The sequence below is a fragment of the Mandrillus leucophaeus genome, unplaced genomic scaffold, assembly GCF_000951045.1.
Source record: "Mandrillus leucophaeus isolate KB7577 unplaced genomic scaffold, Mleu.le_1.0 Scaffold347, whole genome shotgun sequence".
Classification (NCBI taxonomy): Eukaryota; Metazoa; Chordata; class Mammalia; order Primates; family Cercopithecidae; genus Mandrillus; species Mandrillus leucophaeus.
In genome coordinates this window covers 2,017,142-2,037,836 of record NW_012103665.1, presented here as the reverse complement: position 1 = coordinate 2,037,836, position 20,695 = coordinate 2,017,142, and the positions used below count along the sequence as shown (strand labels likewise).

Genomic DNA, 20,695 nt, shown 5'->3' with positions numbered 1-20,695 from the left:
CCTCAGCCTCCCGAGTAGCTGGGACTACAGGCGCCCGCCACCTCGCCCGGCTAGTTTTCTGTATTTTTTTAGTACAGACGGGGTTTCACCGTGTTAGCCAAGATGGTCTCGATCTCCTGACCTCGTGATCCGCCCGTCTCGGCCTCCCAAAGTGCTGGGATTACAGGCTTGAGCCACCGCGCCCGGCCAAAAGTGCAGAAATTTTACAGTTTCTCTCATTACAGAACAGTGACCTAGATCTGGGCTAGATACTTGTCATCATTCTCGTCACAAAGCAATGAAATATAATATAAATGTAAACAAAACAAACAAACAACCACTTGATTTTGCTTGAATTTGGGGGCTAGAGGAATCAGCAGAGGTAAGATTGTCCTTTTAAGGTTAAACTTTAATCAAGACAGCACACAAAGACAGAGTGATGCAATGTCACTTCAAGGAGACAATATGATCCCCGGGGCACTGAGATCTAGTCACGATTCTACTGAATATATTAACATTTCCAAGGGAGGAAAAAAGTGTGAATCCAACGAAGAGCTGGTTTAGCCAGAACAACAAAGGCAAGTGCTCATGTTCATCCAGGGACAGGGGAGCCTCATTCAACTGGACTTAACTAATCCAGCCTGTGGCAGGATCCTCCTTTGGGAGAAGATGGAAGCATGGTGTTATTTTTGCCTGATTTTGCTCAAATTTCATGCCCACCGAGGCGCCTTTTGATTGTAAACCAGCCTCTCCTGTATAGGTCTGCGTACACCATGATTGTGCATTAAGGGAACTCTGAGTGTGAGGCTCCTGTGTCCCCATGGAGTCGGTAAGTATGAAATCCTGCTAAGAAATGATCTGCTGTGGTGCTGGACAAGGAAGCTTCATGAGCCTTATAGATTGTTAAGGCTACAAGAAAAGAAAGTCCAGAAATTCACATGCATTCATATGTTAACTTGGTAACTTGGTAAAACAAGTTATGGAGTAGAAGTTGTTCTTAATTCACTGCTGTGTTTTGGTTCTCAGAGTAGGTTTTGGTATGTATGAGACACTTAAGGATTTGTTAAAGACGTGAAACAAGTAGGAAAGGACAGAATTATTTAGCAAATGCTGGTGGGATAATTGGTTAACTGTTTTACATACACTAAAATAAATAACATGGATTAAAGAGTTAACTCACAAACGGAAAAATTGAAAGAATTATCCAAATGTCAGTAGTACTTCTGAAGGGGCAATGATTTTGTGCATTTAGAAGGATAAGAAGAAATCAAAAAGGAGAATAAAAATGAGAAATCTGACTACATAAATATTAAAAACGTATGTTAGCAAAATACTATAATAGTAACCAGAATTCAAAGTCAGACAACATGGGAAAATATTTGCAGAAAAGGCGACAGCCAGAGGCCTTGTATCTTATTATGTAAAATGTTCATACAAATTGATAAGAAAAACATTGAAATTCCAAGAGCATAAACAAACAGCTCACATAAAAGAAATTAAAATTAGTAAACATATGGGAAGATATTTGACCAAGCTGGTAATCAAAGACATTCAAAATAACACAGTAATTTTAAAACATTTGAATTAGCAAAGAAAATATAAAAATTGATTTTCATAAAACCCAGTGCTGGTGAGAATGTTGCAAAAGTTGTGTTTCATAGTTTGCTGGTGATGGCTTATAAATTGGTACCTCCTTTTTGGAAAACAGTTTGGCAATACAGTATCAAAAGTCGTTAAGATGTTTTATAGCCTTTGACCCAGTAATTTGACTTCTGGGAATCTATCCTGAGGAAAATTAATCCAAAATATGGAAAACATTAAATGTCTAAAATGAATTGGGAAACACTAATTGTCTCACAATAGGGGAGTGGTTAATATGCTGTAGTAGAGCCGTTGGACTAAAAACTACATAGCCATTTATAATTACAGGAATAGAGACCATGCAGCCAAATGGAAAGATGCTTGTGCTTCAATATTAAATAAAAATGAATATATCCTTTGTATAAAAAGACACATAGCAACAATTGGAGTAAGTACACCAAATTTTAAGTGGCTGAGCTGAAATAGCAGGATAACAGTGACTTTATCTTTTTTCATAATGTGCTTTCAGCCTGTATATCTGCTTTTGCCTTCCTTTCTCGCCCCAAGTCCTGCCCAAGCTCCGTGCCCAGCTTCCAGAGCCCTGCCTGTGTTGGTGCCACTCAATTTCCAGCTTTTCCAAGAAGCCCTCCCATCCCGTCAGCCAAATGAAACTCTCCCTTTCCCACGCTCGCTCTCTCTTTTTTTCTTGAAACAGAGTTTTGCTGTCGCTCAGGCTGGAGTGCAGTGGCATGATCTTGGCTCACTGCAACCTCCACTTCTCGGGTTCGAGTGATTCTCCTGCCTCAGCCTCTTGAGTAGCTGGGATTACAGGCACCTGCCACCATGCCCTGCCAGTTTTGTAATTTTTTTTTTTTAGTAGAGACGGGCTTTCATTATGTTGGCCAGGCTGGTCGTGCACTCCCGACCTCAGGTGATTCGCCTGCCTCAGCTTCCCAAAGTGCTGCAGTTACAGGCGTGAGCCACCATGCCTGGCCCCTCTCCCATGCTCTCGTGATGCTGTATTCACATTTATTTTACAGGACAGTATACAATTTGCCTTGTATGGAAATCATATGTGTACAGTATGCGTCTGTTTCTGCAACTACATTTCTAAACCCCTAGAGGGCAAGAACCATTTCATTTATTTTTCTCTCCCGGCAGCAGAAGGCACAGGGCTTCTCCTGTTTGATATGCCTGAAGAAATATTAGTTGAAATTAATATAATTGCACTGCAACGAACTACTTCTGGTTCCTTTGCAGGTGGAGCTCATGAGGGACTTCAGCATTTGGGTCCTTTTGGCAACATCCCCAACATCGTGGCAGAGTTGACTGGAGACAACATTCCCAAGGACTTCAGTGAGGATCAGGGGTACCCAGACCCTCCAAATCCCTGTCCTGTTGGAAAAACAGGTAACAGACATGCCCTTGGGTTTCCACGGAAAGTTGGGGCTTTGGAAGGAAATGAGAAATTCTAACATCAGCTACAAATATTCCCAGAAATTGTTATTTCCATTCTGATGGGCCCATGCATATTTGTAAGTAGATGGGAAGGGGAAATTTATTCTAGAATTTTTGTGTGAGCTCTGTGTTCAGACACACCGACATAGGATTTTCCCCTGCTAACGCTTTACTTTCTTTCTGTGTCTCTCCTTCTTTGGGAATTGATGCACTTTTCTGCGCTTGCTACTCTTTTCATGAAAAGGGGGAACATTTTTTTTTCCTTTTCCATGATACAACTTCTGCTGATTTTTAATGTCTTTGGAACTAGTTATTTTGTGGATTATCCATGCCTGTTTGTTTTCCTCACTCTTCATGACAGTCAACATTCTAACAGTGTCATGTGTCAACACTGAGTTAGCATCTATCCTAAAATCCTGTTTATTTGGGGGCCACGAGGTAGCATGAGAGAGAAGAGGTTCAGGAAGAAGTTGGTTAAGGAAGAAGGTTGAAATTCTCCATATTGTTCACGCATCCCACCCACTTTGCTACCCGCTAATGCCAAAGAGAATGGTGAGTGGGCTTCACTTACATCGGGCTTCGAGCAGCTGACCTTGGTGGTTAAGAGTAGTGGCTCTGGACTGTGACTACCTAAATTCAAACTCCAGGTCAACCTGTGTGACCTTAAGTTAATTAATCACTTTCTACCTCAATTTCCTTATTTGCAAAATGGAGGCCATTGTGGCAATTAAATAAAATTATCCATGTAAAGCATTTTAGCACAGCACCTAGCACAGAGTAAGGACTCTTTAAAAATGTCATCCTGATTATAATTAGCTTTGCTGCCGCTAGTAAATAATGCACCTCTTACCTTGGGCTTGTGTTAGCTTCTAGCACCAGAGTATTCTTTTCCTGCAAGCCTAATAATAATAGTTAGGATTTATCAGGTTGGTGCAAAAATAATTGCAGTTTCTGCCATTGCTTTCAGTGGGAAAAACCGCAATGACTTTTGCACCAATCTAATACTATTTCTACTTTATATTAGGAAAACAGAAGCTTCGAGAGTAACTTGCGGAAGGTTATCCAGCTAACAAGTAGCTGAACCAAGACTCAAACCCAAGTCTACCTGATTAAGGACTGTGTACTCAACCACCAGGACATACTGCCTTGCTCTGAAAATTATGATAACATTAACTACTCAACTCTTTTTCTTCTTCTTCTTTTTTTTTTTTTGGAGATAGGGTCTTACTTTGTTGCCCAGGTGGGGGTGCAGTGGCACAATTATAGTAATTCTCTGCCTCAGCCTCCCGAGTAGCTGTGACAACAGATGTGCACCACCATGCCCAGCTAATTTTTAAATTTTTTGTAGAGTTGGGGTCTCATGTTGCCCAGGCTAAGCTCAAACTCCAGAGCTCAGACGATCCTCCCACCTTGGCCCTCCGAGGTCCTGGGATTATGGGTGTGAGCTACCACACCCAGACTTTGTTTTCTTATGATGCCCATAACTGGTCTGACCTCGCCTTTTCTTAAACACAATGCAGGCTCTCTCTTAAAGAGACTGTCTTAAAAAAAGATGCTCCTCCTTTCGTTTCGGGTGAGGGCTCTGTATTCCATGGGGCACAAAGCTTGCACCTTGAGGCAGAACAACCAAAGTAGTTGGATGTGACCAAGCCAATGTGTGGCTGCTGGGCCAGGAAGGCAGGAAAACCTGAATCACTGTCTGGCTCTAATCATTTCAGCCACCTTTTACTTGCTTGTAGGGTTTTGGATGGATAGGAAGAAAGACTAGATCAGAGTTTAGAAAGCAACTGTCTCCATTGTGAAGTCCATTGGATGTGGTATAGTGCAGTGGTTCTTAAATCCCAGGACCACCACCACCAGCAGCAGCACCTGGAAACTTGCTAAAAATGCAACTTCTCAGGCCCTACTCTGATTCAGCCTATTGAATCAGAAAATTCTGGGGGTGGGACCCAGGAATTTGTTGTATGTAACCAGTCCTCCTCATGGCTCTAGTGCACACTGAAGTTGGAGAATATTATAGGAGAATGGAAAGAGGTCCAGAGTTTGAACCAAGAGATCTGAGCTCTAGTGTTGACTGTAGTATGCCACTTTCACTTTGTTGAGCCTTAATCTCTTCACCTATGGAAGGAAGACATAGACAGTGCCTTCAAAGAGCATACAGTGTAGTTCTAGCTTGTCTGAAAACAAAAACAAGAAAAACACAAAACCGTACAGACCTGTGGAATCAAGCTCTAGTCTGTGCACTTAGGAGCTCTGAGAGGAGAGCAAGCTGGCCCAGTAGAATTGGACAAAATCCCAAACCCAGACACTTTCTTGTCACAGGTTGTCTGCCATTTCCTTTGCCATCCTTCCATGAAACTAACATATTCCCTCACTCTTTGTTCTGCACAATCTGCATTCCAAGAATGAAATCGCTTGCTAAATTTAGCCATTATTTGTGAGGAATTGCTTGAATCGTGACACAGCAGAGCACAGTTGAGCAATCCCAGAATAAAACCTTGACTTCTTTTATGCCATGCTCCCCTCTGAATCGTGGCCCACTCACCCCGGATAGAGCAGCAGAGCTCAAAGAGTCCATCTCAGCTTCAGAGATAGGATGTGAATTTAAGGCACATTTTCAGGCCCGGAGACACCTTCGGTTCGGTTCCCAGAGCAGGCTTTATCTGCATCTCAGTGGGGGCCCACTCGGAGGTACATCAGAAACAATTATGAAAGGTTATGAAGGTGCCGTATGCAGATTGCCTGAACTCTCTTGAATTGGTATATTTTCCTACATGTTAATTGCTATATATTGTGTAAGTTAGATAAATAGCTCGTGGAAAAGTGGAGAGCGGTGATAGGGGTTTGTTCAGAATGCTGATGACTTCCACACTAGCTGCACGCTGCTAAGAGCTGAGAGACTGTGTGCTGAAAGCTGCTGAGAGCAGCTTAAGAACAGTGTCAAGAGCTAGACATCCTGGCTAATTGTAAATACCCTCTTTCAGCACTGCCTTGATGTCTCATTATATCTTTAAAATGAGACCCTCCTTCCTCCTCCTAACCCTGCACACAATTCACAATCCCTCCTCTGTCCCCCTTTTTATTGCTGTTGTCTAAAATATATTAGACATGGGAAAAATGACTCATTTTTAGAGCATCATGCCTAATAATGATAGAATTTACATAAAAGCAGCCTCTGGAGGGTAATCTGGGGCAATCTACGGCCAGGTGAAATCTGGGGACCTCAGGTCCCAGTCCGCACCAGCTCCCGGCGCGCCTCATCACCATGCCTTGGAAAATTGAGGAAATCAAGGACTTTCTGCTCGCAGCCCGATGAAAGGATGCCACATCTGTCAAGATCAAGAAAAATAAGGACAATGTGAAGTTTAAAGTTCAATGCAACAGATACCTTTACACCCTGGTCATCACTGACAAAGAGAAGGCAGAGAAACTGAAGCAGTCCCTGCCCCCTGGTTTGGCAGTGAAGGAACTGAAATGAGCCAGACACACTGATTTGAACTGTATTAAAATACTAAAAATCCCCCCCCCCCAAAAAAAAAAAAAAGCATCTGAAAGACATAGGCTTCTTTCTTTGGTCTGAATGGAAAACTTGCTTGATTTCAAAGGGCAGTCGTAGTATAAACTGTCAGTTAAAGGGAGATGATGGGAAGGGAACTAAAGCATATTGCAAGCCTGTTATGTGCCGGGTGCTCTAAATGTAATCATCTCTATTCCTCACAGCAATCCTGTAGGTAAGTATTTGATTATTTGCATCTCACAAATCCATGAATGAACTTGGAGAGACCAGGTTAACTTTCCAAAGGAACTAAGCCTATCTGTATGTTAGGAGCTGGGATTTGATCCGTGAGCTCTGTTCTTGTCTGAATGCAAAGCTGAAGTTAGTATCACAATAAAACACAACAGCGAGGGATGAAGTGCTGTGTGGAGGTTGTGGAGATTTGGCTTTCTCCAGGAAGCCAAAGTACTTTCTAAACCACTTGCTCAAGAGAAAACAGAGTGGGTCATGTGCAATAGAAGTATGTTACTTAAGGAAACACTTGCTGTCGTAACAGGCAAAAAAATTTTATGGTTCAATGCAATAGAAGTTTATTTTTCACCCGTGCGAAGCCCTGCCAGAGGTGAGTGAGGCTGTGGTGCGGTGGATGGTTCGGCACCCCAGACTGCCATGTTTACACTTGACACCCACAGTTGCCCTGGCAACATGTAACAGGCTGACCAGGAGATGGGGATGGGGGATGAGGGGAAGTGGAGCATGGTATGAGAGGTTTTTATGCTTTTCGGTGATGTATTTCACTTCCAGGCCTGGGAATGGAATACATCACTTGTGCCCACATTCTACTGGCCTCAACTCAGGCAATGACTCCACGTGATTGCAAAGCAAGGCTGGGAAATTCGTCTAGCTAGGTGCCGAGGAGGAAAGGGAAGTGGGTTTGGTGAACAGCCAGTGAGTCTCTGCACAGGAGTGGGAGTTTGAGATGAGCAGTCCTATCCAACTGGATCCTAGAGGGAAGGTGGCTTCTGGTGTTCTAAGTTACTGCTGTTGTGAACAGATTCTGACCTGTGGATGCTAGTTGTTTTGGTGAATTAACTCTTAGAGTAATGATAAATGTCTTGGCTGTTCCTCAAAAACCTTTGGCTGTTTGCAGTAGATGATGGATGTCTAGAAAACACCCCTGACACCGCAGAGTTCAGTCGAGAGTTCCAGTTGCATCAGCATCTGTTTGATCCGGAACATGACTATCCAGGCTTGGGCAAGTGGGTAAGTCCTATCTCAATTGTTAGTAGATTTTGCACTTCAGTACTCTGAAGGTGCTGATGGCAGGGATAAGCAATATGGGCAGAAGGAGAGAAGAAAAATTACTTAGAAGCGAATTTTTCAGAAATCTCTGGTTGACAGACCTTCAAGTCATTACTATGCAAAACCACACTTACACGTCCAGGCAGCAGTATACCAAATCCATCTAAAGAGACACAACCTAACATTGACTGTAGTCTCCAGAGGCTTCTACTCTGGTCTACTTCACAGCCTGTGTCATACACATCCTAAATATCACCAGTGTTTCATGCATCTCTATAGGGTTTTATCAAAGGATATGATTTTTTTTTTTAAGTGACACAGAAAATTTGCAAATTTGGTCTCTAAACTAAGGGAGATGGTCTCTGCGGAATCAAGGGAATCAAGATGCCAGAGCTTAGAAACAGACATATATAATTCTGCTTTATAGAAAGAGAAAAAAAAATTCCAAGATGTGTAGCAGTGAGATTGCTGTTGGTCCTAGGTAAGTGCGTGTAGCTGTCAGTTAAGGGAGTTGTTTATAAGCACTTGGAAAGAGAAATCATGACCATTTGGCATTGGCATGCTAAAAGCAAATCTTGCCGATCCAATGATATTCTTCCGTTTGCCAGCATTATTCATTTATTTGCCAGCTTGATGAGGGAAATGAAGTGGGCATGGTGTATTTGGACTTTTGCAAAGCAGTTGGCAAGATCGTTTTATGTTCTCCTATTGAAAGAGGTGAAGAGAGACAGCCTAGGCAACAGAATATCACCAAAATGGGGCTTGTTAAAGAGTCCGTGTACATAGGGAGGGAGATTTCACATGGTATTCTGTGTGTCTTAGCACTACCCAACTTCACATTTTTATCAATGTTTGTAATAAATAGATAGAACATGTACTTGTCAGATTCCCAGAGGATGACATGAAGTTGGAAGAGATGCCATCAGATGACAGAGTTGGGATTCAAGAAGATCCCAGCAGACTAGAACAATGAGCCAAACGAGATCAGAACTGAGTGGGGATATGTCTGTGTTTCTGTGGTTGGGCTTATGTAAGCAGATGCTGAAGCCATGGGAGAAAAGTGGGGAAATACCTAGGAGTGTTCATTCACATGTAACAGCAGGTGGCCAATACGTCTGTGGAATGAATGAGTGAGTGAATGAGCAAGTATCCCAACTCCCTCAGCCCTTCTAAAGTCCTCATCTCTTCTCAGCTCATTATTGGCAGATGGCCTTGCTTACTACTTCACTGGGAATACTGAAATTTCAAAACTAAACTCCCTCCCTTCCTTCTACATTGTTTTAGAGAAATCTTCATTAATGACCACATTTATTTTTTTCAGTATCTTGCTTTAACATGCATTGTCAGTTCCCTCTGTCTTCAACATGCACACATTTCCTGTCTTAAAACAACAAAACAACAACGTTCCTGAGTTAATTTTGCTTCTTCCAATTTGCATTATTCCATTTCCTTCTTTTTCATAAACAGTTCTGTTTGGAAGAATTGGTTTGCAGAGCCACTTTCCAGCCTCCTAGTAGAGCTTAAACATGTTGAATGAAATAGAAAAACAACTTTAGGTTCTTGAATAGGAGACTGAAATAATAAAAGCCTTCTATAAAAGAAGTTATTTTGGTGGCATATTAAAGGATGAAGTAAAAGGAGAAGAGACTGATCCCAGACAGGAAGAAAATAGGGGAGTCATTTCAGTTATGATGACTGTGAACACAGTGAAGAAGGGTGAGAATCCAAGACAAAAATTTAAAGGGGGAAAAACTATTTAGAATTGGTATATGGGATAAATATAGCATGAAGAGGAAAGAAGAGATACGTCAGGTTTGTATGAAATGGATAATATGAACTTTTCCTTTGAGTGCATTTTAGAAAGAAAGAGAGGAATAGAGGGAGGAAGGACGTAAAAAAGAGAAGAGAGAGTGAGGGAAAGAGTAGATTACTGAGGAGTACTGGGAAGGGATCCACAAGAGGTGATCAAAGCATTACCAAACAGAAGGAAAAGCCAGCTTCAATAAGGCACAAAGAGAACATATTGAGCCTGCTGTTTTCCAGGCACTGTGCTAGATGCTCAGTATACAGGAGTCATCAGGACATGGTACTGGTCTTCAGAGAGCTTACAGTCCTGTGGTTGAGATGAATTGCATGAAAATGAAATGAATCCAACTTAGCACCACTCAGCTTCATGTTTTGTCTGTATTCTGAGGGCCAGGGGCAATTATTAGGGAAGATGGAAGACAAGGGTAGAGGAAGATCCAGAACTGAGGACTGGTGTGACTGATTGGGATAGTAGCCATGAAGGAAGTCAAAGGTACTAAGGAGGGCAGCATGGAAGTTTCAGGTGGGAAGGTCTTCAGCTTCACTGGTAGCCTAGAAATGAGACAAAGAAAGGAGGGAGACTGAGTCAAGGTGTGAGTGAAGGCAAGGAGCCCAGTTGGTGGCATGATGAGGTGGGAGGGATGAAAACATCTCTTTTCAGCTTTCCTCATCTCTTCTTGAAAATCTTCACCGATTTCTCTCACCGAATTCCACTCACTTCCAGTGCCCCAGCATGAGGCCAACCACTGTCCTTCATTCTCTGTGCTTCCTTCTCAAAACACTGACTTGAGTTTCTCTCAGTCTTTCCTATTCTTTGTCCACATTAGAGCTAAAGACTAGAATCTAGGACCAAATGTAAAAGGAAAATATTAGAGATCAATGACCAGGAACAATATTTAGATACCTTTTATCATCTTCAATTATATGTTTACTTAAACTTAGGTTTCCTTGTTTATTTTCCCATTACCACCTACCAGTAAAACATTATTTCCTTGGTTTTCACACGGAAGTGTGAACTGAGTATGTCTTGCTTTTCTAAACTGGGAACCACAAACCTTCCTCGGTGCTTAGATGGAATGACAGTCTCAAGCTTGTCTTCAGCCCAACCATCCTTTAAGTTAACAGCGTCACCATCTTTCATGATAGAACAGCACAAAGACCCTGCTTCCTTATCTGCTAATAATGCTTCCTTGTTTTTGACACTAGCTGGAGCTGAGCTGCATCTTTAACGATGATTCACATATTACACATTTCAGTGTCTACCTTGTTTCCTGCATTTCTCTCTCTTTGTTAGTGCATCAAGACACATTTGTTAACGGCACATCATATGCCTTGCTGGCCCTGTGTTAGGTAATGGGAATGCAAAGATGACTCATAATAGTAATTGTATTACATAACACATAATACTATAATACATAGTAAATAGTAATGTTTATTGAGCACATACTATATGCCAGACATCTTTCTAAGTAATCAGTCATCTTATCCCATCTGGCCATCCTTGTCATTCTCACTTTCCAGATGAGAAAATGCAGGCTTGAAGAGCTGAGGAGACTGCTCAGCCTGCAGAGCTGGGATTTGAACCCCATCATCTGACTCCAGAGTACTTTACAAGCTGGATACGTTCCCTACCTTTTCATGGCTCATTGCTCCTCATGTGTCCTGTGTGGTAATCCTATGGAGTCCTATCGAGGGCTGGCTGCCTTCCAGACAGTGGGTGTGACTACACCAGTGGTGACCACACCAAAGGGTGGCTACTGTGCATGCCGGCTACCCACTCCCCCTTTACACATTAACTGCTGAGTGTTACTTACTTATGAAAAAGTTGTCTCAAACAGCAAATCTTTCTCCTTTCCAAATGTTTTCACACCTTTTCATCAGCAGCTGATCACAGCCAGTGCCTGAGCCACAGAGATATGAGGGACCAGGCCCCTCCCTGACTTGCTTTGTCATTCCTGACCTTAACATGTTTGATGAGTTGAATGCTCTTCAGTGTGGATTTGACTCAGGTTTTTCCATGTGATTAGACCTGCTTCGTATTTTATGTCCTACTTAGTACTTTACATCAGGAAGCACATGATGTCAGTCTGTCTCTTGGCTGGCAATGTTAACTTTGTTCAATTTGTTAAAGTCCTGCCCTCCAGGTTTCTCTGGTGTAAAATTCCCTTAGAAATGAATAGTTAATCTGTGAGAAGACGCTTTGGGGCTGTGTAAATATTCTGCTCCCCGTTCGACTTTTAACCAACAAATGTAACATCCACTTATGATGCCTACCAGATTCAATGATAACGATGATAGCTTCAAAATGATGATTTTCTTACTCCACTATTCTTTCTGCATTTACTAGTTGACATTCTATTCTAAGCAAGAGTTTCCCCTGCTTCTCTATTTATTTATTTACAAATGTGTTTATTTATATAGTATAAGTATGGATTCGTGGATTCCATAATGCGTATTATTATGTATTTTGGTGTTCTAACTGTCCAAAATTTGGCCAGTGGGAGTCTCCTCAAGCTGGCTTTTCTTTCCTTTTGACAAGACCCCATCATTTTTTGGAGCACTTCTTTACTTTTTGACCTAATTAGATATTTCATCTTCACCCATCCTTGTACTTTCCTTCCTAGCCCTGGAATTAGACGTTTCTCCAGGAAGCCCCCTGGTTCTATTTAGGAGAGTAATTGGAAACCAGGATCTGGACAGTTGTCCAAAATCTTGATGGCACCATGGAAAGCCCTTTTAATGAACTTGAACCTGCTACTCACATGGAAAACAGGCTCACCACTCCCCAAGGAATCAACAAGGAATGGGTGTGAGGAGAGAGAGCTGATTTCTTTTCTTTCCATTTGTATGCTTCTCTTACCCATACCATACCTGCAATGCCTTCAAGTTCATGCAATAATGGGGCTAATTAAGAATGTCCCAGACACTTTCATGCAGGGGTAGGGAAGCATTATCCTGCTAATCCTAACCCTAGCTCTTAAGGAGACACGGGAACCATCTTTGAGAGGCAGATTAGCCAGGCCTTTTGTATTTCTTTTTGAATGAAGACTCATGGGTATGACCTGCCCCAGGATCTCCTAAATAATGAAATGATGCTGCCTTTACCTGGCTGATGGCACAGTGGAGCTCTGCCAGGGCTGGCTGACAGTCCCACCCCATGGTAGTAGCTCTCAGGTTCTTCCACACCCCATCCAGCTCAGGCAGCTGAAAGCAATGGTGCACATGAAGAAGCCCTTGTCCTCACCCCTTCCCGCCCTTCCCAGCTCTAACACCAGCTCTTCGGACATTCTCTGCCTCAGGAGTTTTTACATTCACAGAAGGGCAACCACAGACTGTAGAGAATGAGCCTCACAACAATATCCTCATTGCTCAAGAAAATGATCTGCAAGTCTGCCTTTGCTCCCTTCTGATATTAAAATGATTCATTCCCCAAGTAAGCAGGATATAGAGGCCGCAGCCAGCACTGGCGTTTTTAGCAGTAGAAGCTCCTTCACTCTGGCACCGCCTCCCTGCATAGTTGAGGTCGGGCAAGAGATATGCATTGTAAATTGCAGGTGGGGTAGATTTTAATGAACATGAAAAATGATGAAGCTCATTCTTGGCATTGGTCATTTTCAATTCCAAATCTACCACTAAAAATAAATCTTTATAAGTGGACAGCTCAGAGGATACATATTGTATAAACTTGTTTCTTACCAGAACTCTATCGTTGTCTTTTTTTTTTATCTTAATGTCAGGGTATTTTATTTAGAACAAAATGAATCACCTCTTTTATACATTATTTTCCTCCAGATAAAAAAATCAAATAAATAAAACAACACAAGTAAAGCCCCCCGCCCCACATCCCCTTCTCCCTTTCTGCCTTCAGGTTAAGCGTTCTGTCTTTTATAATCTCAATAGAAGGGAAATCTGTTGAGCATGTGTCTGATATTCTAGAGCTCATTTAAGCCCACTATGTGTTTGAAATACAGCAATATGTGGAAACACTTACACAAACTGTGGTAACAGAGCCCTGCCCCCCAACCCAAATAACTTTCCTTTCTGCCAAGAAGTTTTTTGGCAGTTTTTAAAAGGTTCACTCTATTAAAAATGTTACAGACCAAATGGTTTTCCAATTGTCTTGACTGGGGGCACTGACTTACGCCACAGACGAAATGGTTGCAGAAGTCAGAATGTCTCATTTATTTACACGAGGGACTGTTGGTAATAGTCAGACACCACTCCAGAGAGCGGTTTATGTGTACAGTTTATAAAAAGAGAGTTAGATAGAAAAACACATGAGATAAAATTATCTGTTTTAAACAAAGGCTGTTCAAAGTGAGGAGACGGGCTTCCAGCACCCCTCATGTTTTAAAATGTCGTATTTCCCTGTGTATGTGATTGTTGATGACACTGGAGCGCCTCAGGGCATTGCAGAGGACTTTATTAAAAGCGGAACCGCCACCAGCTTTTCTCTTGTGGTCTGTCTTTCTGACACGACATTCCTTTCATCTCGTTTTGTTTCCAAAATATGTGTATGCAAATATCTAGGGGACACACCAAGTATTGCTTTTAAAATAGACATTCACCAGATTTGATCCATACTTCTGCATTTTTGTTTTCTTTTCTCCCCATTCTAGAACAAGAAACTCCTTTATGAGAAGATGAAGGGAGGAGAGAGACGAAAGCGGAGGGTAATACGTGGCTGGCTGGGTTGTTGCTGGGATGCTTGGAGCTTTCTGAGTGGGGCAGTGAACAGGCTGAAACCCTCGCTTGCTGGGAAGTCCCAGAATCCTCCCTTGTGTAGTCCTGAGAAACACTGGTCCGTGTGACGAGGGCCACACCCAGAAAGTCTGTCCTTGGTTTCTGCGATGGCTTCCCCAAGCTTTAGCAGATGATTTTTAGTGGAACACCTAGTTTGTGGTGATTCTATTAACTCCATTTCCGTTCAGGAAATGTGTATTGCTTCCCCCATCAGTGTGGGACATATCTGGGGGACATGAGGGTCTGTCTGCCCTCCCAGGGTCTGTAGGCCAGTGGGGAAAACTGATCACACATCTACATCAATTCTATAAAAAACACAGGACAGGCCAGGCACGGTGGCTCACGCCTGTAATCCCAGCCTTTGGGAGGCCGAGGCAGGCAGATCACGAGGTCAGGAGATCGAGACCATCCTGGCTAACACGGTGAAACCCCGTCTCTACTAAAAATACAAAAAATTAGCCGGGTGTGGTGTCGGGCGCCTGTAGTCCCAGCTACTCGGGAGGCTGAGGCAGGGGAATGGCGTGAACCCGGGAGGCGGAGCTTACAGTGAGCCGAGATCCCGCCACTGCACTCCAGCCTGGGTGACAGAGCAAGACTCCGTCTCAAAAAGAAAAAAAAAAAACAAACACAGGACAGAAACAGGGAAGTGCTAAACTCCTGCTCCAGGAAATAATTTTGAAGGAATTTGGGAGCAACCGATGAGATGAACAAACCTAATTTCTCCTATATATCTTTTTTTCTTGGCCTAGCCAGACTGATATAAAATCTACTAGATCTATAATATTTGTTTGCTGTCTGTTGAATTTGCTGCAGGCTTAGTTTTTAACCATCCCAGGGCTGCCCAAGGTAGGAACTTGGTCTAGGTACTCCACAGTTAGCTACTTCATTTACAGTGTTGCCTCACATAAAACTCAATGTTACATTTGCTTTGGCTTTCCAGGGTATTTTATAGCATCAAGACTTAATTAGTGATCAAGGTCCATTCTGCTAATCCACTGGTACCTTACTAGTCAGAAGGACCTGGCCACCTGCCTCTTTTTTGATCAGATGAAGGTGGGAGGAAAACAGCGCCACTGTTACATGGTAAAATGCTATGAGATAGCGACCATTTTAGTTAAAACATACAAACCTAAGCATGTACTCAAAGCCACTGACTATTTATTCAGCAGAGCAAGTGCCTGGATCCTCTCAAAATTTGGGAATCTGGGCAATGGTAATTGTGGCCATTCTGAAGGGTTTTGCCAAATATAGTCAGAGCGAGTTTTAAGAGGTGTGGATTTTCTGGCCTCAGCATCAGTCCTCAGGCCCCCACAACAGAAGGTTCCAAGCCCCTGTGCTGCCTGACAAAACACAGAAGACATACAGCAATTTTCTATGCAAGAAGTAGAACATTTTTACCTCTGGAAACAAATCTCTTTTGAGGAGAGTTAACAGAGTTATTAAGAGTTTTTCTTGGTGATTACAGCTTCCAATAGCAGATGGTGACGGAAAGGGTCCAAAGGGTATAATGTGGTCTTGAGGGAGCATCAAGAAATTCCATTCTAGGAGCTCAAAATACACATAATTAACCAGTAACATGGCTTGAATATCTCCCTACAACACAACAAGAACATTTCCCAGTAAGAGCAATGACTGACTTAAAATGAATAAGTTAGCTTGAAGCTTTAATTGTCTCTACTTCCTGGCCCACCATTCCTTCTGCCCTGACTCAGTGAATGACCATGGGGCATGACTTAGGCCATTTTTCCATGAGACTAGTGATTACCAAAACTCAGCATACTGGCTAACACGCATGTTATAAAGGATTTTACTTTAGCCTCAATTTCCTCCACATAGGAAAGGCTTAGAATTTAGGAAAAGAAGGGTCACTTTGACCCAGAGATATCAAATTCTTCCTATTCTTGAGCATCTACGAAGACCCATTCTCATGCCATAAACCATGGGCCTTTCTGGATTGATAAGGAAGCAAGTTGGTCCTGCCCATCATCAGGTCTCAGATACTGTTCCCATCTTGATTGAAGACCTTAACACTGCCCCCACACCACCCCCAGTGCATGAATCAGTATAAAGAAACTATAAGCTTTCTTTTTTGAACAATGAAGTCTTCTTCCAACGAAACTCAGCATCTGCTGTGAGTTTCCAGAGGACATCGTAAGCAAAGATCCAATCCCAGTGGTTCTTCCAGTTTTGAAATGGGAATCATGGTTTCTGTGTGCCCTACCCAGTCTCTTTCCCAAGTGAGAGAAGATAAATATAGAAGTGCCCTGAGTTTTTCAGAGCACGATTAAAGCCAAGGCTCAGCTGGGCGCAGTGGCTCACGCCTGTAATCCCAGCACTTTGGGAGGCTGAAGCAGGTAGATCACCTGAGGTCAGTAGTTCAAGACCAGCCTGGTCAACATGAAACCCCGTCTCTACTAAAAATACAAAAACTAGCCAGGCATGGTGGCGCGCTCCTGTAATCTCAGGTACTCGGGAGGCTGAGGCCAGGAGAATCATTTGAACCTGGGAGGTGGAGGCTGCAGTGAGACAAGATCATGCCACTGCACTCCAGCTTGGGTGATGGAGTGAGACTCTCAAAACAAAACAAAAAAACGAAAACAAAACAAACCCAAAGCTCATTATTATTATTCCTAAGTACTGGATTCAATACTCAGTTAAATATTTATCAAAAAAGTTCACGTGATTCCTCTTTTTACTTCCTCATTAATTTTTACCCTCCCCTCCAACCTTTGCATGTTGTGGGTCTGGGCAGGACTTCTCCCATGAGAGAGAGATTCTCCTCAAAGTTGCAACCAAGCCCCATATGGTTTTGTGCAACTTTATGTACTCACCCAAATCCAACTGAATTCCTCATTGCTTCACAAATAAAAGGTCAATCTACTTTTAAATGACTATGAACTTTTAAACTCTTAAGCTGTTTCTTGTTAATATTTGAGCTGTACTATTTATCTTACTTAAACAGCTTATGAACTTTTTAATCTCATATTTGATAAACTTGAACCTCTCATGTCCTCCTTTAACATATTAGAATTTTTGGAATAGATATTACTAAACAAAATGTTTGTGATACTGAATATACTTTTTCAGTCCACACTTGCTCCACTTACCCAAAGATTCTGATATGATCCCCTGGGGTAGGCCAAACCACTGTAATTGATAAAAGGAATTTTTATTATTTTAAATATTTCTAAGATGAATTCTCAGCAAGGTGTTGTCTTGTGACATGTCACTTTTCAAATGTCTGAGGACATTGCTCACTTTGTAATTCTCACCTACTTTGTGATGCATCTTTGCAGAGTGAGTCGGACCTTTCACGATTCATGTGTTTAGCAGTCAGAATGTGAAAGAACGTTTGTAAATGCTAAACTCAGGTTTCATTCCTTTTCTTTTGAAGAATGTCTGTTCACCTTTCAAGAGTCGTGGCAGGCCATGTCATGGACCAGAGAGCTCCCCTGTGAATAGCCTCCATTCATTCGTACGTGGGAATTGAGCATGCAACAGGTTGCTGCTCAATTGCCGATTGTTTGTAACTACAGCTTTTTTTTTTTTTTTTTTTTTTTGAGGTGGAGTCTCGCTCTGTCACCCAGGCTACAGTGCAGTGGCGCGATCTCAATCTCGGCTCACTGCAAGCTCCGCCTCCTGGGTTCACACCATTCTCCTGCCTCAGCCTCCCGAGTAGCTGGGACTACAGGCACCCGCCACCATGCCCGGCTAATTTTTTTGTATTTTTAGTGGAGACGGGGTTTCACCATGTTAGCCAGGATGGTCTTGATCTCCTGACCTTGTGATCTGCCCGCCTCGGCCTCCCAAAGTGCTGGGATTACAGGCATGAGTCACTGCGCCCGGCTACAGCTTCTTTCTTATATTTTTGTTCCATTATTGGAAGGCAACTTCAATGAACAAACATCTTCCAAATCTTCTGAATTTTTTTCCTGCTTGTTAAATACTATTTTGTAAAGTTTCAATTACTAGTTCAAATCCAAACCTCAAAAAATAGATATGTATTAGAGAAGGAATGGAGAAATATTTACTCATTAAGAATATCAACACATGAAAGCGATTTCAGAGTACGGAGTCTTCAGTCAAAAACAAAGGAGCCTTCCAGCCCTTTCAGGAAGCTTCCTTTTTTGCTTCAGTTTTTGAATTTGACTGAAGGAAGGTGGCAATGATCGCTTGAGCCCCTAATGAATTCTCCTCAGTAAAATACTAGCAAGGAAGAATCAATCCCAGCAGCAGGATGATCTGGGACCAGTCTTCAGATGCTAATTCCCACTTGGCCCTACTCTTCTTCTTTAGAACATTTTTCATGCAAAATGCAATTTAATGCATTTCAGATTCCCCCTCCTACCTAAATAGGGCCATAGAATAATAATTATCTTTCTTATGGGTCTTGGTCCCTAACTTAGTAGCAAGGACTTATGAGCTGGTTTACCCCAAATCTTTGTGCCAAAAATACCAATTTTTAAAAAGAGCACATTGCATCTGATAAAGGGCTATATAGTTGTGTGAAAAACACAATTAGAGCTGTCTATCAGTCAGAAAATGTTTCATAGGACACTGAGGTAGTAATTCATACACTGGAGTCGTCGTTTGGTGGTTGGTAGGTGCCACTGGTACACTGTCGTTAACCCAATAGGCCAGAAACAATTCTTGTTCATTTCTTTTCTGAGCTGTCTGTATCCGATGTTCACATATAACACCAAACCACATGGTTTTTGTTTGTTTGTTTGTTCGTTTTTCAGAGTGTCAATCCATATCTACAAGGACAGAGACTGGATAATGTTGTGGCAAAGAAGTCTGTCCCCCATTTTTCAGATGAGGATAAGGACCCAGAGTAAAGAGAAGATGCTGGATGAAAACCCACATTACCTGTTAGGCCTCAGCATGGCTTATGTGCACGTGTTAATGGAGCCCCTGGGAATGACAGCATGTTTCTTACGTAGATAATTATGGATACAAAGCAGTTGTATGTTGATAGTGTATTGTCTTCACACCGATGACTCTGCTTTCTGCTAAATTAGAATAAGAGCTTTTTTGTTTTTTGGGTTTTTAAAATGTGAATCTGCAATGATCATAAAAAAATTAAAATGTGAATGTCAACAATAAAAAGCAAGACTATGAAAGGCTCAGATTTCTTGCAGTTTAAAATGGTGTCTGAGGTCGTACTATGTTGGCCAAGTCTGTAAAAAGCTGGCATTTGATTTTGATTATGAAGTTCATCCAGCCCTTGGGCATTGTTATACACCAATAAAGAAGGCTGTACTCAAGAGGAGGAGCTGACACATTTCACTTGGCTGCGTCTTAATAAACATGTATGCAAGCATCGGCATATGAAGTTTTCTTTTTAAAGCATGATAAAGAACAATTTCTTTGTGTAATAGAACAGCCTGATCTACATACATGACAGCATATGACCCTAACAATAATACTGTGAACTTAATGGGTCTGGTGTTATCCCCATTTTACAGATGGCAGAACTGAGATGCATTCAACACACCATTGGGAATCGTCGGCAAAATCCAGCGTGAAGAGACTCTACGGGATAAGTAGCCTAGCTTTTTCCAACAAATAAATGGGAGGAGGGAAAAGTGCTGGGGTACTGTCATAGATTTTAAAAGGCTTAAGAGACATGAGCCAAATACAATGTGTGTGGGTCTTATGTGCATCCTGACTCAAATCAAATCAAGAAAAGTATTGATCAGACAATCAGGGAAGTTTGAGTAGTGACTGAATATTTTGGTATGATTTAAATGTTACATAGTATTTATATTATGGCTATTTTTTTTAAAAGAGCCCTTATCTCTTAGGGATAAATACTGAATTATTATTATTATTTTTATTTTTTGAGATGGAGTCTCGCTCTGTTGCCCAGGCTGGAGTGCAGTGGCCGGATCTCAGCTCACTGCAAGCTCCGCCTCCCAGGTTCACACCATTCTCCCGCCTCAACCTCCAGAGTAGCTGGGATTACAGGCGCCCGCCACCATGCCCGGCTAATTTTTTATGTATTTTTAGTAAAGACAGGGTTTCACCGTTTTAGCCAGGATGGTCTCGATCTCCTGACCTTGTGATTCGCCCACCTCAGCCTCCCAAAGTGTTGGGATTACAAGCGTGAGCCACTGCGCCCGGCAATATTGAATTATTTACAGATGAAATGATATGATCTCTTGGATTTGCTTTAAATTAATCCAGTGGTAGTGATGAGGTAGAGGGCCGGGAGGGAATGGGGATATAGATAATCAAGATAATCAAGACTGGCCATACACTGATAACTGCTGAAGCTAGGTCAAGGGTACTTGGGAGTTAATTGTCCTTCTTATTTCTTATTTCTTT

General features: G+C 42.1%; 2 protein-coding genes across 5 annotated transcripts in view; both read left to right on the top strand.

Moving 5' to 3' along the window:
- The window catches only part of SCG5 (secretogranin V), a 64,911-nt gene extending 45,217 nt beyond the window's left edge, over positions 1-19,694 (top strand). Inside the window, exons 3-6 of one of the 4 annotated variants that reach the window (XM_011989124.1) lie at positions 2,821-2,970; positions 7,668-7,777; positions 14,242-14,295; positions 19,108-19,694. In XM_011989124.1, the coding sequence (XP_011844514.1) occupies positions 2,821-2,970; positions 7,668-7,777; positions 14,242-14,295; positions 19,108-19,203 (410 nt within the window). In that variant the 3' untranslated portion in view covers positions 19,204-19,694. Of the gene's footprint in view, positions 1-2,820; positions 2,971-7,664; positions 7,778-14,241; positions 14,441-19,107 lie in introns of those variants that run through there. The other 3 variants (XM_011989123.1, XM_011989125.1, XM_011989122.1) reach the window with 3 other exon arrangements.
- LOC105546026 (60S ribosomal protein L38-like) lies at positions 6,284-6,540 on the top strand. Its single transcript, XM_011989121.1, is given in 1 exon segment — positions 6,284-6,540. A coding segment is annotated over 1 exon segment (213 nt). The 3' UTR covers positions 6,497-6,540.
- Positions 19,695-20,695: the final 1,001 nt, after the last annotated feature.